Source organism: Taeniopygia guttata, chromosome 2 (genome assembly GCF_048771995.1).
Source record: "Taeniopygia guttata chromosome 2, bTaeGut7.mat, whole genome shotgun sequence".
NCBI lineage: Eukaryota > Metazoa > Chordata > Aves > Passeriformes > Estrildidae > Taeniopygia > Taeniopygia guttata.
In genome coordinates, this window is record NC_133026.1 from 46,253,942 (window position 1) to 46,272,910 (window position 18,969).

The 18,969-nt window shown below is 38.3% G+C and overlaps 1 protein-coding gene across 5 annotated transcripts in view; it reads left to right on the plus strand.

Annotated features, from left to right (window-relative positions):
• BBS9 (Bardet-Biedl syndrome 9) overlaps nt 1-18,969 on the plus strand; it is a 292,130-nt gene that overhangs the window by 270,056 nt on the left and 3,105 nt on the right. For 2 of the 5 annotated variants that reach the window (XM_030266975.4, XM_072925830.1), the window contains one exon: nt 6,963-10,595. The exons of 2 other annotated variants lie outside the window; for them this stretch is intronic. In XM_030266975.4, the coding sequence (XP_030122835.4) occupies nt 6,963-7,009 (47 nt within the window). In that variant the 3' untranslated portion in view covers nt 7,010-10,595. Of the gene's footprint in view, nt 1-6,962; nt 10,596-18,969 lie in introns of those variants that run through there. One more of the 5 variants, XR_012054622.1, reaches the window with a different exon arrangement.

Consider the following 18,969-nt stretch of genomic DNA (forward strand, 5'->3'; position numbering starts at 1 on the left):
CTTTATTTACAGATTTCAAATGAAAATAATATCAGCTGAAAAGTTTGCTAAGTATTAGCTCACGTGACATTGTGTAGAGGAGGAATTTTTGGAGAGGGGGTTGTAGGTCTTCAAGACATCAATTATGAGCTGCAGCCAACCATTAGAAGTTGAAATTGACTGTAATATATACATACATATATACGTACATATATATGTATATGCACATGTATACATATATATATGTGTGTGTGTATGTATATGGTATCTGTGAAGACTCTTAGATCTTCCTGCAGGCAGACACTGGCTGGTTGTCTCCAGGAGTAGGATTCACTGCTATTCATATGAAAATGGTGGAAAATCTTGCCCTAAAGCTAACCTACCCCTGGAGTTTTGCCTATCTGTCATGGTGATGGAAGAGAAAGGATTTGTTAATAGTCAGCTGACTGGTTGCCTGTCTGGGAAGTCAGCACAACAGCACAACGAATCAGGCAGACAAAAGACTGATTGCTGTGGCATTGCTTCTCCCCAGGAAAAAGCCAAGAGCTATGTCCACACAAAAAAGACCTTGGTTTTAATATATTATAATCTGTTTAATCTCAAGGTACATGGTCCAAGTGGGGTTTTTTTTCTGAAACCAAATTCTTAAAGCCCCAACATTTCGGAAAAGCTTAGTAGGATTCTGGGTTGCAGTGAATGGGAAGATATAGGCATGATGAAGAATAAATTGAAACAACAGTGTTTCTATGGCCATAATTACTTCATTATTTGTATTGTGCGCATTTAGCTTAGAAGCCACTGAATTAATTTACCACCCTGACAAGGGCAGATAGTTAATGAGAAAGAAAGGTGGTTTGGCTACTGAAAAGCAAACTCATTTACAGGATTTACTTTCTGGCAAGAAATATCCAGCTGAAATGTGTAATTTGTGACTTCTTGAGATCATATCTAAATGAAAACAATCAATTTTCAAAAACGTTGCAAGCTTTCTGGGAAAAATGTCCAGCATTTAGTAGGTGATTGTGATATGCCAGCTATTTGGAGAAAATGAGTATTTTTCATCCAAAATTTTGGCTTCATCAAAATTATGCTTTCTATAATAATGATCATTGACATGATTTTAGGTAGGTGACTGTTTTTTAAACAGGTTTTCATACTACAAGCATCTCAGTTTGCTCTGTAATAATTTTTGGATTTTTTTTTTGTTTTTGTTCCTAAGTAGAACTTAAATCACTTGTTATTCGAGTGCTGTTCATAGAGCTCTACATTGCTTCAAACTAACTAGGATCTCATTCATCTTGATCTCCTATCTATCTATCTATCTATCTATCTATCTATCTATCTATCTATCTATCTATCTATAAAAGCTGGATTTGGTGGTTTGATGACTCCTTAGTTCTTAGAGAATGTGTTTATTCCAACTGTGTTTATGTGGAGTGTGTGTATATGTGTATTTATATTTCTATTTACATGTGTATGTAACTGTAGTCATTAGAAGAAGCAGCTGTGCACCTTGGGAAATTTTAGTGATGCCACTGGATATTTTTCCTGATTTTCAAACTTTATATGAGAAACATTTCATATGTCTTGGGCATTTTCCAAATACAAATCAAAGAAAATCCTGAAGAAACTATACTGAGGGCTAATGCCTAGAGGCATGAGAGCACAAAAACTTTGTAAGTTGTTTAAAACTTAATTAAAAAACCCTATGTGGACATTTGGTAAATGTTGCCTTTGTCATTGTTACCTCCTTATTAACTCCATTGTGTTACAGGACTACTACATGCCACTATTAAGTCAGAATGACAAAAGGAAGACTTTAGCAAGGTTTTGTGAGTTTTGTGGGAATAGACCCTCCTCTTTCCCCAAGGTCAGAGCTACCCCTTCTACCCCTGCTATTTTGTGGCATTTAGAAATTTAGCAGTGGATACCTTCATGTAGGTTGGATTTGTCATGTTAGTCGCAGTTAGTGGGGGGCACATTTACAGGGATGGAAAAGGTTGTTTCACATTATCCACCCTGTGATGTATATGGCCCCTTAGGACAAAGCAAAGTTCACTGAATGGAGCCCTTTCTCTGTCTCACTAAATGAAAAACAAATTTATTTGTTTTACACAATTCTTTAATAAATGAGTCAGCCATGCTTCCCACTTATTCAGCTACCATCACTCCACTTTTTGATACAAAAATCTGAGCATTTTTAAGTTATGTGTGCAGTGGTCAGTGACTCACTGGTGACTTGGGGAGGCAATGCTGGGGCCTCTCTCAGCTTATTAACCCATTGAAAGTGATACAGAATACCAACGAAGTCCAGTTTCTCCCATTAAAGCAGTACAGGAAAGTTTGTAGCCTGTTGATTTTACAGTAATACATTTTGCACTCCTACTAAACTGTGTCTGTTTTATAAGCAGGACTGGTGCTTACCTCAAGTTTTTGAAAAGTCCTTTGCATTATGCTTACAGAATGAAGGTTAAATACTAAGAAAAAGGAAGTACATTTCCTTAAGTAGTTTTTTAATGAAAAGAAAATTATTAGTAATGAATAGATGGGCCTTCTTGAAAGAAGAATTATGATTTTCATAAATATGACTTAAAGGTGCTGGGAAAAGACTTGTCATCTTTTGTTAACAAAAAAGCAAAAAGCTATTAACTTTGGTCATTTGGAACATTTAGTTTTGGATCCAAAATTTTATGAAAAACAGTTACTTTAGAGCTGTAGTTTGGTCTAAAGCTGTCTTATGTCAGGTCTAGAAATAGCAATACTGACCATCAGGCCATGAGACGGGGTGGGTTTTTTCCTCTTTTAGGTGGGAATAGCTGAAGAACAGGGTGCCTCCCTTTTCTAACTTAATCTGAACTCAAAATAACTTTTGTCTTGTTATAACAGCTCTCTTCTGAGTCACTGTATGAAAAAGAGACTGGAAGTATTGGATATTGTAGATCAAACACTTCAAAGCCAACTTTGACTTAGTTTTATGCATGCTTTAGAGTGGACTAATGTACAATAGTATCCAGGAAACTCAGCCAGTAATTCATAAGGGTCCAAAACGTTCTCCTCAGCATGAATCATAGCAGCATAAATGATAGGATTGGAGAAGATCCTTTAGGTCATCCAATTCAAAACCTGTGTATCTTCCTTTTCACTATCCCCACTAGGATTTCATCTGCCCTATCTCTGCAAACTTCCCATGTGCCTGACTCAGCCACCTCCCTGGGTAGTTTCTTCCATTGCCTAATTATTTAACCTGAACATCTTTAAACCTTAAAGCATCATGCTGAGTGTGAACAATTTATGACTACAGAAAATGATTATTTCTCCTCCCTTCTGCCATCATGCTCAAATATAATCTCTCTTTAAATGTGTCATTGGGGTTTTAGGTTTTTTTCTTCTAACTGCATGAATAATAATCCCAGGAAAGTTGGGGGTTTTCTGCTGTCTTTGGTGCTTCTGTCACTGTAACTGATTTTCTTTGAACTTTTGGTTTTCAAGCCTCAGAAGCACATTTTGATCTACAAATGAACTTTCTGTGACTCAATGATATGTGTCATATTAAGTCATGCTTTTGAAGAGGTGAATAACATGATTGAAGTATTCTGTGTCTTTGTTTATAGAAGCTGCTTTCTTGAGGGTGCTAATTGACAAATACATGGCATTTGAGGGATTTAAGCAGCTTTCTTGGTGTCAGATATCCTCAATCTCATGTTACTAATCAGGATATTAATATAATCATGTATTCTGGCTCTGTTTTGAAAACTGAACTCCAAAAGCTCTTGGAGGTGCTTGGAGTTGCCTGCTGCTGAGTTAAAACTTATCATGATCATTTCCAAAAGCAGCTTCCCAGTCTGTAGCTGTGTTAATAAACAGAGACATAAACCTTTCAATATATATTTCTCTAAGTGTATGTGCTCAGACCAGTGTTATTATGATAGGGTTTTGGATGCTCTATAAAACAAAACAGAGAGAACTTCATAATAGGGGTGATGAAGATGAAAGGAAGCTTTTTATTCCTGATGAAATGAGGTAAAGAAGCCTTAACCTTCAGAATTTATATTTATACTCTGTATTTTTTAGGATCTGCCTAAGCTTGTTGGAATATGCTAATGAGAAACCTCTCTGATGTTAATTATCTCATCTGCTATAATATAGAATGTGCCAGTTACATCAATGTGACATTTATGTTGTTCTCCTAGATGACTAATAAAATTTGCATGTCAGAAAAAATACCAGGAAGAGGTGGGAAAGCTGGCTATTGCAAGCTGTATTTTCCTGATTCTGCATTGCCTCCCATTTTGGAGTTGCACAATAAAAATATCTGCAGTCTGTGCCTTACCTCTCAGCTCACCTCTCCCACAGTTTACTCATGTAGTAGTTCTTTGATCCATGCAGAAGTAGTCCAGAGTCCCTGTAGCTGGAACCTACAGAGCTGTTGTGCCAACTTGTGTGAAACCAGGGTAAATCCTGCTCTGTGACTTCAGTTCTGCCAGCCAGTAATTACAGTAAATGTGTTAGATTTAGTGGATCCATGACTCTTAGTGAAAGTAACCATTCATGGTTCACTTTGGCACGGCAATTTGTAGAAATAGACACAAGGGTTATTTGTAATAAGTTAATTCAGGGAAGTAACAGATTTTGAAGGCACTGTCTTGGGCACTGGGTTCTGTTTTTGGCTCAAAGAATTTTTTTTTGTAAGTTTATAATTACAGTTTAATTTTTAACAGGCCATGTTTTCAGCCTAACAAAGGAAAAAAATGCATTGTGATATAGCCTTCTCATTGAGAGGTTTTTTTACCCCCAGATATTTTTTTAAACCTCCCTTCTTTAATTTCTGTTTTATTATGCTTCTTAGAGGTCCAGTAGCCAGCCAATCCTCAAATGTCAAGAGTTTGAGGGCACTGTGCAGTGGTAGTGTCATGGCTTAAATGTGCAGCACCAATGCACAGTTGGTAAACTCTTGATCTCTGGTAAATCTGCAAACATTCTTTTTGGGTACAGAGAGCTGACCATAGTCATAACTCCTTTTTTCTGTTTCTCATTCAGATTATGTGTGTATCCAGCTTTAATAGGAGTGTGCAGCAGCCGGTTTCATAATTCTGGCACTATTTCCTTTGATTATGGTGGGAAATCAAGATTTTCAGGTGCTTTTTTTAGGCAGAGCTCTAAACAGCTCAGCAAAGCTATGTAGTCAGGAACAGTGTTAACTGTAGCTTTGCAGTGGTTTCTACACTGCATTTTGAGCTATGGTGGGTGTTTCACTGCCAGTCAATAACTTAAACACCAATACTTGCTGAGGAAAGCCCTGCAGAAGTAGCACAGTGGAAAAAGTTAAAAGTTGTTATTTCCATGGTGCATTTCAAGCAGTATCCCCTCTATCTTCTCTTATATTTCTTAATCTCTTAGTCCTAGAGCCATATTTCATTCTCCTCCCCAGCATTTTTAGCTCATCTTGGTTTCCTATAATCCACAAGTTTCCTTATCATGCTACCTACCTCCTTCCCCATGATCGTTGATGAAGCAAGATGGGACCTGCTGCTGGTCCCTTCGGCATCCCAGTGTGCGCCACGGATGAGAGCTTTGAACAAAGGAACAGCCATCCGAGGGCTGACCTTTGGAACCCCAGCTCAGCTCTTAACATGATACTTTTAATTGTACTTAAAAAAAAGTAGCAATGTCAGTAAGAGGAACTTCTTAGACCCTCAGGGCTTCGGGCTTCCAGCTGTTGCCGAAATTTTACTGCTTTAGTCTTTTTATCTCAAGGCTTGAGATAACATTTGTTCAGTTTAGTACCATCACCCATGAAAACCACTGTAAACTCTAAAATCCCCAAGCACCAAAAACATTGTAAGTGTAAAATAAAAGCTGGAAAATAAATCTAGATGATTTTGACCATGTGAAATTGCACAGATCTAAATGAAAGCATATGGATTTAAGTTTATATAGTTTGTTGGGGCTAAATTCTGTGTGAACATGATTGTGAAAGCAATTAGATTGACAGGAGACTGTCGCTTTGGTTTAGAACACTGGATGCTCAAATTTTATTCTGCTGACCTGCTGGATCATTTCATTGTATGTTGGGGGATTTTAGCCTTCTTCAGAGAAGAATTAAAAAAGCATAGCAAAATAAACCTCATAAAATCTGTGTATTATTTTATTATTTGGAGAGGGTGCCAATTTATTTTGGATTGCTTAAATTAATTATTTGAATAATTTTCAATCTGAACTAAGAGTGCACATGTAAGAAACTTCTGGATGAAATAACTATTTTAAATTTAGTAATTCAAGTACTGTTTTCTTTCTCCCTAGATATTTGAAGCAACTTTTTATGAGTCTCTACCCCCTTTTCAAATTTTGTCAGGATCATTATTGCTAAGACTATTATCCTATCCAAGATTGATTAATCTCTTGAACTAATAATTTAAAATTGGAAGCTCATTCTGTTGGCTTATAGCAGAAGTTGCATTCAATATAAGAGTATGGCTATTTTCCTCTTGCCCAAGCTGACAGTTATATATATATATATATATATATGTATGTATGTATGTATGTATGTATGTACGTATGTATATCCTTGTTAATGAGTGTATGCATTCAATTTTCTATTGTATAGTCATTGCTTTTCCCAGAAAAAGGGACAGAATAAATGCAAGTAGATTGGAGTAACTGTGTCTCAGATCATATGCCCAGTTCTCTGGCATTTTTTTCTGGTGCAAAAGCAGTCCATGATTTTGTAGTTTGAGCTGTTACTGTCCATGATATGTATAGAAAAGATGATGTGAAAATGCCTTTATTGCATTTTTTTTTTCATTTTCTGAACTTGTGAGAGCTTGAATTTGCAAGTTAAGCATTTTTATCCTAAGCATTTTGCATGTAATAAAGTGTTTCCTCCAGCTATAACCAAGGCTTTCACAAACTGATAGAAGCAACAGTATAGTGCATGTAGTTGCCAACTGCACTAAATTTTTAAGCATCTTCTTTTTGCTTTACAGGTCTGTCTGAGGATGCAGCAGAGGAAACAAAAAGCCATGAACTCTGATGACAACCCTCAGGAGAAATTTCTATCTGATGCTAGAAGCATTTATATTGCAGCAGTACCAATCCATTTTACTCCATAGTGATTGCAGCTTCCAGAGGAGAGGACTGTGCTAATTTTGATTTTAAAAAAAAGTTCCACTCTAATAATTTGGTTGCATCTCCCTGCCAACAGCTATCATCCTTTCTGTGAACCAAGTTTAAGCACTTACCCAACTGTGGTAAGGGCGTTGTGTTGTTTTGTGATATATCATCCCTTTCTAAGAATTCAGTTGATTGATCAAAGACTGTTTATACATAGTTAAAAGCAAACTTTGTTTCACGATGTGTTTTGTCTTTTTAAAAGATATTCTGAACTGCACCTCCCTTTGAGATTATATTAACATTTGTTATATCACAGTTTTGACAAAAGATAATTATCTCGTTTCCTCCTGTACTAACATTCATGATTCCAGACAGCTGAATTCACCACCAGGAGAAAAACTGGTAATCCATCAACTCTTTTCCCCCCTCTCTCATTGCTTATACAGACTCCTGCTCTCTAGAGATATAGAGTAAAATATGGTTACTGGACATAAAGGGCAAACCCTTTTGCCATTAACTATGCCACTATGAATGGGAGTAAAGTTTACACTGTAAGTACCTTGAGCACAGCAACACATGGATTTTTTTATGGTTACCTGTGATTTCTGCTTTTCTTGTCAACCAATCTGCTCTAGTTATGGGCAAGATTTTCAAAAGTAACTACCACTTTGTGAGTGCCTTAATTTTTATTAATCCAGTTGGAGGGTGCTTTGAGTGTTATGTATTTAGAAAGTGCTGAGTATTCACCTTCCAGAGGTCAGGCCCGTGCAAGGTGCCTGAAATACAACACCCAACAACTGAGGTAAACTTGGCCTCATATCTGGATTTCTGAGAGTCAGTTGAGATATTACTAAAATACACTTGGAACTGAAAATAACTGAGACCTGGATCAAGTGTATAAACAGGCATTTGACTAACTGTTGCTAGTTCATACCAAAATATAAGTTGCAGTCTCTTGGATGGCAGTTAAAGAATGCACTGATAGCTGCAGTTTAGTTTGTGCTAGATGCAAGTACATGAGCCATCTCCACATTCCACACTCCTGTTGGTTTCCTCAACAGGGTTTCATCAGCTCCTGTTCTAGCCGTAGTAAAGGCCCCTCCAACTCACTTTTGTGATGTTTCAAAAGAGGTTGTAACAGTTGCTGTGGTCAGTGCTGGCTTGATCTATGGATAATAAGGAGACATTATTTTTCAGAATGTCTTAAGCCATCAACATCTCTATGTCTACTTTCAATTTCTTTACATCCACCCACCCCTAAAACAAACAGCTCTTGTGCATCTGCTGCTTAACCCTCTGGCCCTATTCTGGCTCAGTACATGATATAACTGTTTCAAGAAGCCTTTTTCAACATGTTAGCTATTAAATAGCTCAGTAGCCAAGGAACTGGGTAAGGCCTCTGATACCTCTAGGGCTGAAGTGAGTTGTAACTCCCAACAAAACTGACTCTGTCCCCCAGGAGACCTCAGATTTATCTACAAGTTGTGGGGCCAGAAATCTTACTTCTTTCCCAGGAAGGAAAAATCCTACCCCCTGCTTGTTATGGAGTGATTCTGCTTTCTGAGTTTTCTTCACTCTGATCCCTCCCCTGTGGTTTTTTGTCAGGAGGGTGGTATCCAGCCCATTGTCAAGGTACCCTGCTGCACTGTGAAAATTACACAATAAAATAATCTCCTGTAGTCTCTGTACACACCTCAGTGACCAAAAAAGTCCGTGGAGAACTAATCAATTACTGTAGCTATTAGGCTTAAACGTTAACTATAGCTCTCAAATCTTCTTTTGTCCTCTTGTCAGCGGCTACTAGGGAATCTAGAAAAATCAAGCACAATTACTACAGAAAGCCCATACCATAATGGTGTAAAATCCTGGACCAAAGAATCCTAAATTATAGTCATATATATAGCTGGAAAGTACACTGCTATGAGACTTCTGTGAAATGTATTACTCTGTCATGATTCTCATTATTGAATGTGATCCCAGTGCTCAGAGCTGCCTGGCTTCATTGGGACTTTAGGGTAAATGACAAGTAGGTACTCAGATCAATTATATCATCCACTCTTATTTAAGTTATTTTCTGTCATTTTAAGATGTAATGCTCAGAAGCACTCTTATTTGCCTTTTCTGCTCCATGCTTTGCAAAATAAGGTCTCATGAGGGTAGTTTTACAAAAAGGAGAAAATATGCTGGTAATAAACAGGAGGGGGGAAAAGAAGAAAAAGGAGAACTGTCTATAGCAGTAAAATATGACCTCTTTGTATATTGTGCTAAATTGCAGTATTTGATAGTATCATCAAGATTTAAATGTTGCATTGAATAAAAATTACTTACTTCCCCCCAATGCCAAATAGTCCATCTAATTCAGAGGAAGGAAGTAATTGAAATGTAGTCATTTATGCAGCAGCCTAAGAGGAAATATTGTAAAGTAATTCTTAGCAGTTCTCAAACGTAGTTTGAATTTTTTAGAAAGTTCTTTTTGGCTGGGAAAAAATCAGGCCAATTACAGGAAGTTTGGAAGCTAGAGAGGTGTAAGGAATGCAAGGAAACATTGCTAGTTTGGGGGACCATATGTTTAGTTCTCATCAGTGATGTTTCTGAGGCTGGTGGCCAGTCAAACTGTTTTGAACCAGATTTTATAGTAATACCTGGTCAGCTCTTCTGGACAGCTTAAACATGCAGTCTATCTGCATGTTTAGCTATTTGAATAGGATTTTATATGGTTAAGTGGCTCAAAGACTAAAATTAATTTTAAATTGCAATTTTATTGAATCTAATCTCAAAGGAATTTTGTGACATTTTGAAAATAATGCTGTGATTCATAGCATCTTTATTATCTAGAACTTTGAAATACATTTCCTAAAATAAGTCCTAATATAAAGCATATATTTTTCTGTTAAACAGGTATGTACTCCTAAAGTTTATTTCTTGATAGAAATTTATTTTCAGAATGTTATTGTCCAATGACTTTCCTTTTATTGTGTTTTTCTGCCATTGCATTTTAGAAAAACAGATTAAAACAATTACTACTCTGACGACCAAAATTTGGAGGTCTGGACGCTGCTCATCTTCTGGGCTTTGTACAAATGCTGAGTTCAAACTAAGACTGTGGTTTCCAGCCCCAGATTCATTTTTCTGTCCAACTATTATTCAACTGTGACACAGAAAAACAATATTTCTCTGCTTTCAAGGGGTTGGGCTTTGCTTTATAATGTCTTGTTATTTTCTCTTCTTCGGCATTTACTGTACAGAGAGAATTAGAGATAAATTTCAATATTCTTGTATTGCTTATAAGGAGTAATTTACTGCCATAAACTGAAATTTGTTGATCAGAGATTGTATTTCTATGTAAAGTTCTTCCAGCATTGAAAAAAAAAATTTACAGGGTATGCATTATATTGAATAAGTATCTTTCCTTCTTATCAGAATCTCCTGTTTATAAATAACCTAGTAAAAAAAAAGCAAACTGGTGCAAAAGTACTATAAAATATATTACATACTCCTGAAACCAAGCTTCTGTATCAGTTCTTTATTTGAAATTAACCTTGAGTTTCCCACAGTTTTGTTTGCTGTCACCCCTTCACATCTTGTTCCTTTCTTCATTTATTCCTTTATAGCTTGAGGTTGCTCTGGTATTTATGTGGTATCTTCATGTGCTGTTTGCAGGTGACTTAGCTCCTTTGCAGCTCAAAGGTAAAGTTTGCACAGCATTATGCTGCTTCATGAGCCTTGATGTTGTTGAGGGCACATGCTCACAGGGGCAGGCTTATAATTAACAAAATTCACCCAAGCTGGAAGAGGTTATGAATGTGTTGTTTCAATGAGAATTTATCCTAATACTCTAGTAGACCAAGTTCAACATGAGATTGTTTTTTATGTGAACAGTGAAAAAAGTTGTTTGTTTTAGAGTCTTGAATTTCCTCTCTATTTTTTTTTTGTCCTCTGTCTTAAATTCTTGTAATAGCCAATAATATAAGGGATGATTGTTTCTATCCTCCTTTGCAAGGCAGCTGGTTGTTTGCTGCATAGAAGCTACTAACCTGGAGGAAGGTGCTTTTTCCAGGAGACCAGCAGATCACAGCAGAAATACTTCGCACTTCTGTTTGCATCAAGTGTATGGCAACTGCTGTAGTTAATGATGGGATGGAAGCGTAATTGAATTGACCTGGTCTTCTCTGACAATGTGTCCTGACTGCTCTGTCTTTACATCTGCCATATTAAGGAGTACAAACAAATGCAACATTAACATAATTTTTTTTTTTAACACTGTGGTATTTTCCAAAAGTTTAATGTTGTTTTGTAATCAGAAAAGGGAGTAAAATACCAATTTATTTTCATGTGCAGTTATTGTAGGTTGATGTTTCTTTTACATGTATTGCTATGTGTTTGGGTTTAGTATGTCTGTAAGAGGCATTCATGCTTGCAGATGAACTTGCTGTATTGAAGATTTCAGTATGTATTCTTGTGCTTTGAATGAAAGGATTCTCACATATCAGATAAAAATTCGTGAAAGGAAGCAGAAGCCCTGGAAGAGATCCCCACCCTCAGGCTACACCATGTAAATTGGTGTTAACTCTGATGGGAGTGTTTTCCATTTGATATAGCATCAACATATTATATTGTTCATTTGTTTGCTAGCACCGCTGTAAAACCACACTGTCATCATAAAAAATGTTCCTTTAGGAAATTATTTTCTGCAAAACCAGTTAATGCTCTAGAACAAAGTGATAACAGTGTTTGATAAGATATTTTCATTTGTCTTTGAAAGCAGAGTACAGACTTGGAGTGCTTCCTAAGTGGGAATGATCAGTGCCAATCATAGCTCACCCTCCACCACAGCTTCAGCAGACTGACAGTGTATCCAGATGCAGAAACAAGATAAATGCTGTTACTACTCTGTAAGCTGCTCCCTGACCTGAAATCTTGAAGGGAGGTCAGTCATCATTACTGTAACCTGATTAGAGGCCCAAATCTACTTTTGATAAATTTAAGTGAGTATTTTGCTATTGATTTTGACAGGAGAGCATCCATAGTGTCCTGCTGGGGGCTGCATGTCAAAATAAGATGACACATTGGCACCACTGAACTCCTAGCTAGATGATGTAATAAATTATGAGGGTCTTCCAAAAGGTACTATTATTGAAATACAATGTGCATGAGATTCAGTGGATATTCATTAAATAGCTGCCACACTGCACCCTAAAAGTGATTGCTTATCTGCAGAGAGTGATGTTGCATGTGAAATAGGCACTTGCAAAATAAAACCCCAGAGCATTTTATTCATGTTACTTCAGTCACCTATAGATGAAGTCACTCTTAGGATGATGATAGCAGCTTTTCAGCAATCATAGCAACACTATTAAATAGTTTAGGAAATCAAGCAATGAGCAGCATGCTTTCCCTCTGTGGAAAAAAAAGTATTTCCAAAACACATTCTATTAAGAAGAATGAACTTAATTAATTTGACATTTCATCAGCACAAAGCTTAGCCCTCTGTCTTTTAAAAAGTTGTGATGGTTTCTCTAAATTGATTTTGTTGTTACAATTACTATTTCCTGAATTTCACATACTGTTTAAACTTTGGAAGCTCCAGTGTCCTTTGATTATACTGAGCCGTTATATCATTGTTAATGAAGGTAGCACAGGTGCTATTCTATACAAGCAAGGAACCAGCAAGGGTATGATCCAAGGATGACTTATACCAGTCCTCCTTACTTTGCAAAATCTGATGAGACCATTTGTAATGTTTACAGTTTCTTTGGGAAAGAAAAAAGGTTTTATTCTATTGCTTTTAACACTGCACTCGTTTTAAGGGATAGCTTAGTCCCACAGCATCTTGGAAGTGTTAGAGAATATATGAAAAACTTGGTCTATAACAGATGATCTTCCAATTCATTATGAAGCAAGCAGTCAGTAATTAATAGTTACTTCAAATGCTCACAATATTTTATACTCGTGGTTGGATTCAATTACCAGAGACATAAAGGGGATTATTGTACTTTTTTTCCCCCTGATGGCATAATGAAGTCAAGATCCATAAATACTGGAGAACAGTCAAGTTACTGCATATATAACAGGAATTGCTTTTTTCCAGCTGCCTGGAGGTGTAGTGTCTTCCTTCTATTTGAGCAACAGCTGGGCCTATGAACTTGTAAGAATATATCTTGGTTAATATGGGGTGATTGCTTCTGGTCCAGTAGAAACAAAGAGAATTTCTCTTGGCAGTGTATTTGAATACCCTGTTCCAGCATTAACTGGATATTTCATGATGGTACGATGTGATTCTTTCGTCTTGACACTGGACTGCCTATTTCAGGGCTCAAGTCTCAGAAGCAGTCAGGAGGAGTGTGACTTGTGAGGGGAGCATTTCCCCCATTGTTCTGGGTCACAATTTACATTTTCCCCATTGTTCTGACTTCAAATGTAGAGGTTTTTCCCTTCTGGCCGCACTTAGAAGGCATGGAAGGAGGAAGAGGAGACCCAAAGTGCTGGATTCCCTGCAGAATCGTGTCCAAATGCTCCCATGTCAGCTACCACAGAGAAATGTTTTGGGGTGGTTTTTTTCCCTATTTTTGTCTCTTCTTTTATAAAAAAGTCATTCCATGTTTAACATTTGTTAGGTAATTTCATGGGGAGAGTCTTTGCTTTTACTCCTTCTTCTCATCATCTGCATTTTTGTCAGTAGCCGTCAAGTCTTGCAATCCTGTCATTCATTTCTTTTTCCTTTTACCTTTTTTTTCCTACCAAATTCCACTGACTGTAAATTGATGATTTTTCCCAGCATCCACTTTGTAGGTGTGTTTTAAAAATCCTGAAAGAAGGAAAATTTGCAGCAAACTGCATGTTTTGGTTAAACTTTTGGAATACAATGTATCTGTTCTTCTCTGGGATGAATAACTTTGCTTTCACCATCAGGAAAAAAATGAATGGAAAACCAAATGTGCTCTGAAGAAGCTGATGCTTTTTTTTAAAGGGCTACTGCCCAAGTATGTCATCCAATGGAGGAAAGTTGGTAGCTGCATTGTTTTTTGTACGACAGCTACCCAGACAGTGATGTGATACCTTTTATTGGGCTAACCAAAGTTAAAATTAGAACTGAGCAAATAAATCCCGATGACTAACAGAGTTTTGTGCATTCAACCTTTCTAGCTTCTCACCACAATCAACCTTTACAAGCCTAGCCTCTGGTTTATGGCTTCCAGTTTACAGAATGCTGAGAGATGCTGAGCCTGGTGAGCTCCCTACCTTCAACTTGAGAGTTTGATCACACAGAAACACAATCTGGTCCTACTTGTTCAGGATCATTGCACTGAAAAGAAAAACATTGCACTGAGAAGAAAATTAGGGATACCAAAACACAAATCTGAATCCTGAAGTGTTTAGCCGAAATAGGCTTCGTAGATCTCAGACCAGTGGGCGTGTCCATACCTTCGGGGCTGAGCTAGGAAGTGAATTCAGGAATTTACCTGTATGTTTGTTTACTTGGGTTGCTGCAGTAGAGTTGAGGGAAGCTTTGTCATAACATTTATGGAAATCTACATGCACTGTGACTTTTTGTATAGGAGTTCCTTACCAAATCATTTTCAGGTTGACTTCTGAAATTCATTTATCTCTTTCTGGTGATTGCACTCATTCCTGTGAATTTTTATTCACCAAGTTCCTTCTCCATATCATTTTTACTCCTGGTTAACCATCCTTTGAAACTGGTTGTGCACAAGCGTGAGCAGAGAGAGCAGCGCAGCAGAGGTAAGTGGGTGAACCCTCCCATAAATAGCAAAGTTGTATAACTCCCTGATTCACCATCCCTCGGGTGTGGTGGAGCAGCTCCCAGAATGGTAAACTTACTCACCAATGTGGCCAGGGGACATTAATGTTCAGAAAAAAACCCCAGCTGTAGGGTACAAGCAAAAGGAGCACCCTTCTCCTTAATTTTTTGTGCCTACTTCATCGTTGCTTGAGGCTAGACTGTTAGTCATGTGGCTTCTGTGGGGAACAGAGTGTGGGTGTTGAGTTAGGACAGACTGAATCTGGGTTCAGTCAAGGCTCAGATAGTGTCCCTCTGCAGTCCCAGAGCTGTGCAGTAGCCCTTTTCCCCCTTCTCGACATCTTTACAGGCTCTAATCTGCTCCTAAGCACAGCAGAAACAGGAATGCTCAGTTTTACTTCTCCAGGGTAAGTCTCCTGCTCCAGCACACAACTGCAGCACCGGTTGTGCCAGCATCCCTTAAAATTCACCACAGATTCCTGCAGCTCTGTGCCTTCACCCAGTTCATGTCAGAGGTGTATTCTGGCTCCCCTTTATGTATTTTCCACCTGTTGTAAACTATACTACAGAGTGGTGCTTAGAAAATACTCATAAGCTTCTGTTAGAGACTTTTACCTCTCCTTACTGTTTTCTACACTTCTCTTCATCCCCTATGGGGATATTGTAGGGTTACTGTACCACACTGCTGCACTTGGTTCCCTGTCCTTTCCCTTGCTAAGTCCTGCATTACCAAAGCTAACCAATAATTTTTTTTATTGCATTCATTTTTTAATTAAACTTGAGGCCTGTGGCTCAGTGTGGGAACCCAGAAAGTGAGACTCCAGATTTGGAGGAATTGGTTGTGGGAGAATAGAACTATTGTTTGGCTGCTCCCAAGCTCATACCTTTGCAATCTGGCTGGATCCTGCTAGCTGTAAAAAAAACTACTTAGTTTGTATTATCCCTCTTCTCGGACAAAACAAAGTATAGTTTCCAGAGCCATCTTTTCTTTCTAATTCTTCTAGTTTGCATCATGTAAATTCAAGCTGTCTTGCCTTAATCTTTCTTTGCACTTGGGCCAGCAGCTGAAGGCCTGTGAAAGCATGTGCATTTTATCCTCTGTATGCTCTGCAGAAACAGCTTTACAAACCACAGACTATTTAAAATTAAATGGCCATTTAAAAAATCCTATCATTACAAAGCTGAGGCTTAATTGTTGTCCTCAGTGTGCTTCATGGCAGCAAAATTCCTTTATTTTGGGAAATGTGCTGTGTATTCATTCATCTGGAGTGGATCCAAAGGCAAATTGTGGAACTGTTGTGAGTGCTGGCTAGTGCTCACAGAATTACTTTCTCTAGTAGATGGCCTGCATTGTCATTTTGTGAAATGATCAGATAAGAAGTCATCATCATTTGGATCATGAGGTTGCTTTTTTAAAGAATACAAATGTGCAGAAATGGTCTTTTAAGAAGTCCAGTTGTTTTCATTACTGCTGGCACAGCAGCAATTGAAAGCAGCTCTACTGTGGGACAGAGAAACCCTCAATTCTGTAATTTGTTATTTGGCTTTTTTCTTTCTTCATAGGAACATTTATGAAAGTAAACACCTACTTGTGAAAGCTTAGAAATGCCATCCTGGGTGATCTCTAGGGAAAGGCTGGGATTCTCCATCTTGCAGATGTCCCACTCAAGCTATCCAAGTGGTGCCAGTGGGCAGCCAAGTCATGCAGCTTGCATGGTGTAGTCTGTAAGCATGGAGCAATCGCATATCTTTTCTCCAGAGGTTTCCAGTTGGACTTTTGGGTTTTGTTCTCTCTAGTTTCCATAAAACCATTTTGTCCCAGGGAAGACTGGGTGATCCTGGGTACTAACAGCCGCTGAGCTGAGTTTGTGGGTTATTTTAGATCTGTTGCCAGTTGGAATGTGAGGGATAGCTAAATGGGGTAGAGTGTCCTCAGTAGCTTCTGGACCATAATCATGTATTCTCAGGCCAGAGGTGTGGCTGGCTGGCTGCACAGCACTCAGTGCTGCCACATTTAGAAAACTATCGACCCAAATTTCTACTCTTGGTGGCTTCAGGAAGTGCAGCTCCTATGGAAGAAGAGACCCATTTCTTGGGTAATCCAACACAAAGTGAACCTTGAACACAGGGGCACTCTGATGCTGCAGTCACCCCACTTTTGAATGGAGTTTTCTTGGCTTCCTATGGGCACCTGCTAAAACAAGTGCCTGCAGGAGAGGATCTTCTGCCCATGATGGGATTATTCACACTGACCTCACTGGGACTACTCTAATGTGTGAATGTTTCCAGGGAAAAGTTCTAAATTGTGTGGTCTCTTAGCATGGTGAGCAGTTTCCAAAATACTTTCAGTAGCATAATTTTCTCTGCTTAATAATAGCTGTCTTATTTATTATCTGACTTCCATACTGATACAAGCTACCCTACAGCCATATAGGTTGACTTCAATTTAATCCAAACATAATAATAATGAATATAATTAGATCAATATTAAAATAATATTTAACAATATTAAAACTGAGTAGAATTTTAAGTAACTTAGTAAAGAGGCAGCTCGGTGTTGTTTTTCAAGTTAGCTGAATTAAAACCTCAGAACCCCTAAGCCACAAATTCTGTTCTGTCTGAAAATAGTTTATCACCAAACAACCTCTCAGAAGATGTTTTTTATCTTGGAAGACCTGCCAGCTGCCAACTTGAGACTTCAGATTCTAAGTTTAAAGATACCTAAAATAAATAGTGTACACCACATGTAAATACATATTTTAAATTCTTTTAAGCCTTAAAACTGTTGATTAATTGTTTTCTTTGGTCACAAGTAATTCAGCTGCCTCTCCTGGGTTTAACCTGCTAATATATACAAGACATGTGACTGATACTTTCCCAAAGTAAATACTATTCCCTGTCTCTGTTCACCTCATGCTTCTAAATGATGTATTTGGAGGAATGCTACCATCAGAAAACTTGGGGATTTGGCAAAACTCCCTGCAGATTTGTGTAATGACACCAAAAGCCCACCTCTGGCACATTTAATGTTGCTCTCATCTCTTGAAAGAGCCTTAGATAGCTGAGAGACAGGTAGATGAATTACACTACCTTCTAGAAGTACTTTTTTTTCTCTTGCTCGAGTGGCTCTGTGTTTTCTTTTTGGTGAAGGTCTGAGATTAATCTGACCTGGGTAAATCAGTAGCAAAATGAAATGTATTTTTAATTAATTTCTGCTTTGTTGCTAGTATACTTTCTTATTTTTGCCTTTTTGTGTGTGTGTGTATGTGCATCTACTTGGTTGAAGTGTATGCAGAACATCCAGACTTTAATTAAGCCAGTAAGAGTGGTGGGCAGCTCAGTATAATTATAAAATCTTGCAGTACTGCTTCTTTAATAATGGTTATGTTACTCACTATGAAACTGCATAACTTGCAGAAATTTCAGCAGAAAATCAGTGCAGGATTACCCCAGTTTTCTCAGGTGCATTATTTGAACATATCCTGACTGATGGGGCTTTACAAGGCTGCTTATGGTAGTTGGATCATTGCTTCCGGTATGTGTGGTAGTCAGTCATCAGGACTGATCGGGTATTAATGTTTAATTGAGTGTGCTTCGCTTAAATCAGAAGAAAGGGTAAGGAGGATTTCTTACCTGTACCAGCTGTAATGCTGTATAGCCAATATACTGAAGATAAAAGGTAATTTGTCAATTGATTAGGCTTTGTATTTGGAAAATAACAATAAATAGGGGGTCTATGTAAAACTTTTGTTTCCGGATATAATAAGGTGTGTTGCAGGGACAGAAAAGCGAATGTCCTGTACAGACCAAGCCGGAAGAATTAAAAGAAAAGCCACATTCCGAGAAGAAACCAAGGGAGCGCTTCTCTTGGTTCGCTATCCCGATCGGCCCCGTGGCTCGGGATAACGTGGGAGCGGCCCCGGCTGGGGCTGGGCGCTCCCGGGTGCGCCACCTGCCGGCCGGCAGCGGCACCGCGCAGCGCGGGCGGCCCGAGGGGCGCCGAGCCGCCTCTCGCTCGCCGGGCTGCCAACGAGGGCACCCGCGGTGTGTTTCGTTCCTCAGACCTCACCTCTGAGTTTTAAAGCGTTCCGCTGTCGTTCAAAGGGAAAAATAGTCCTGGG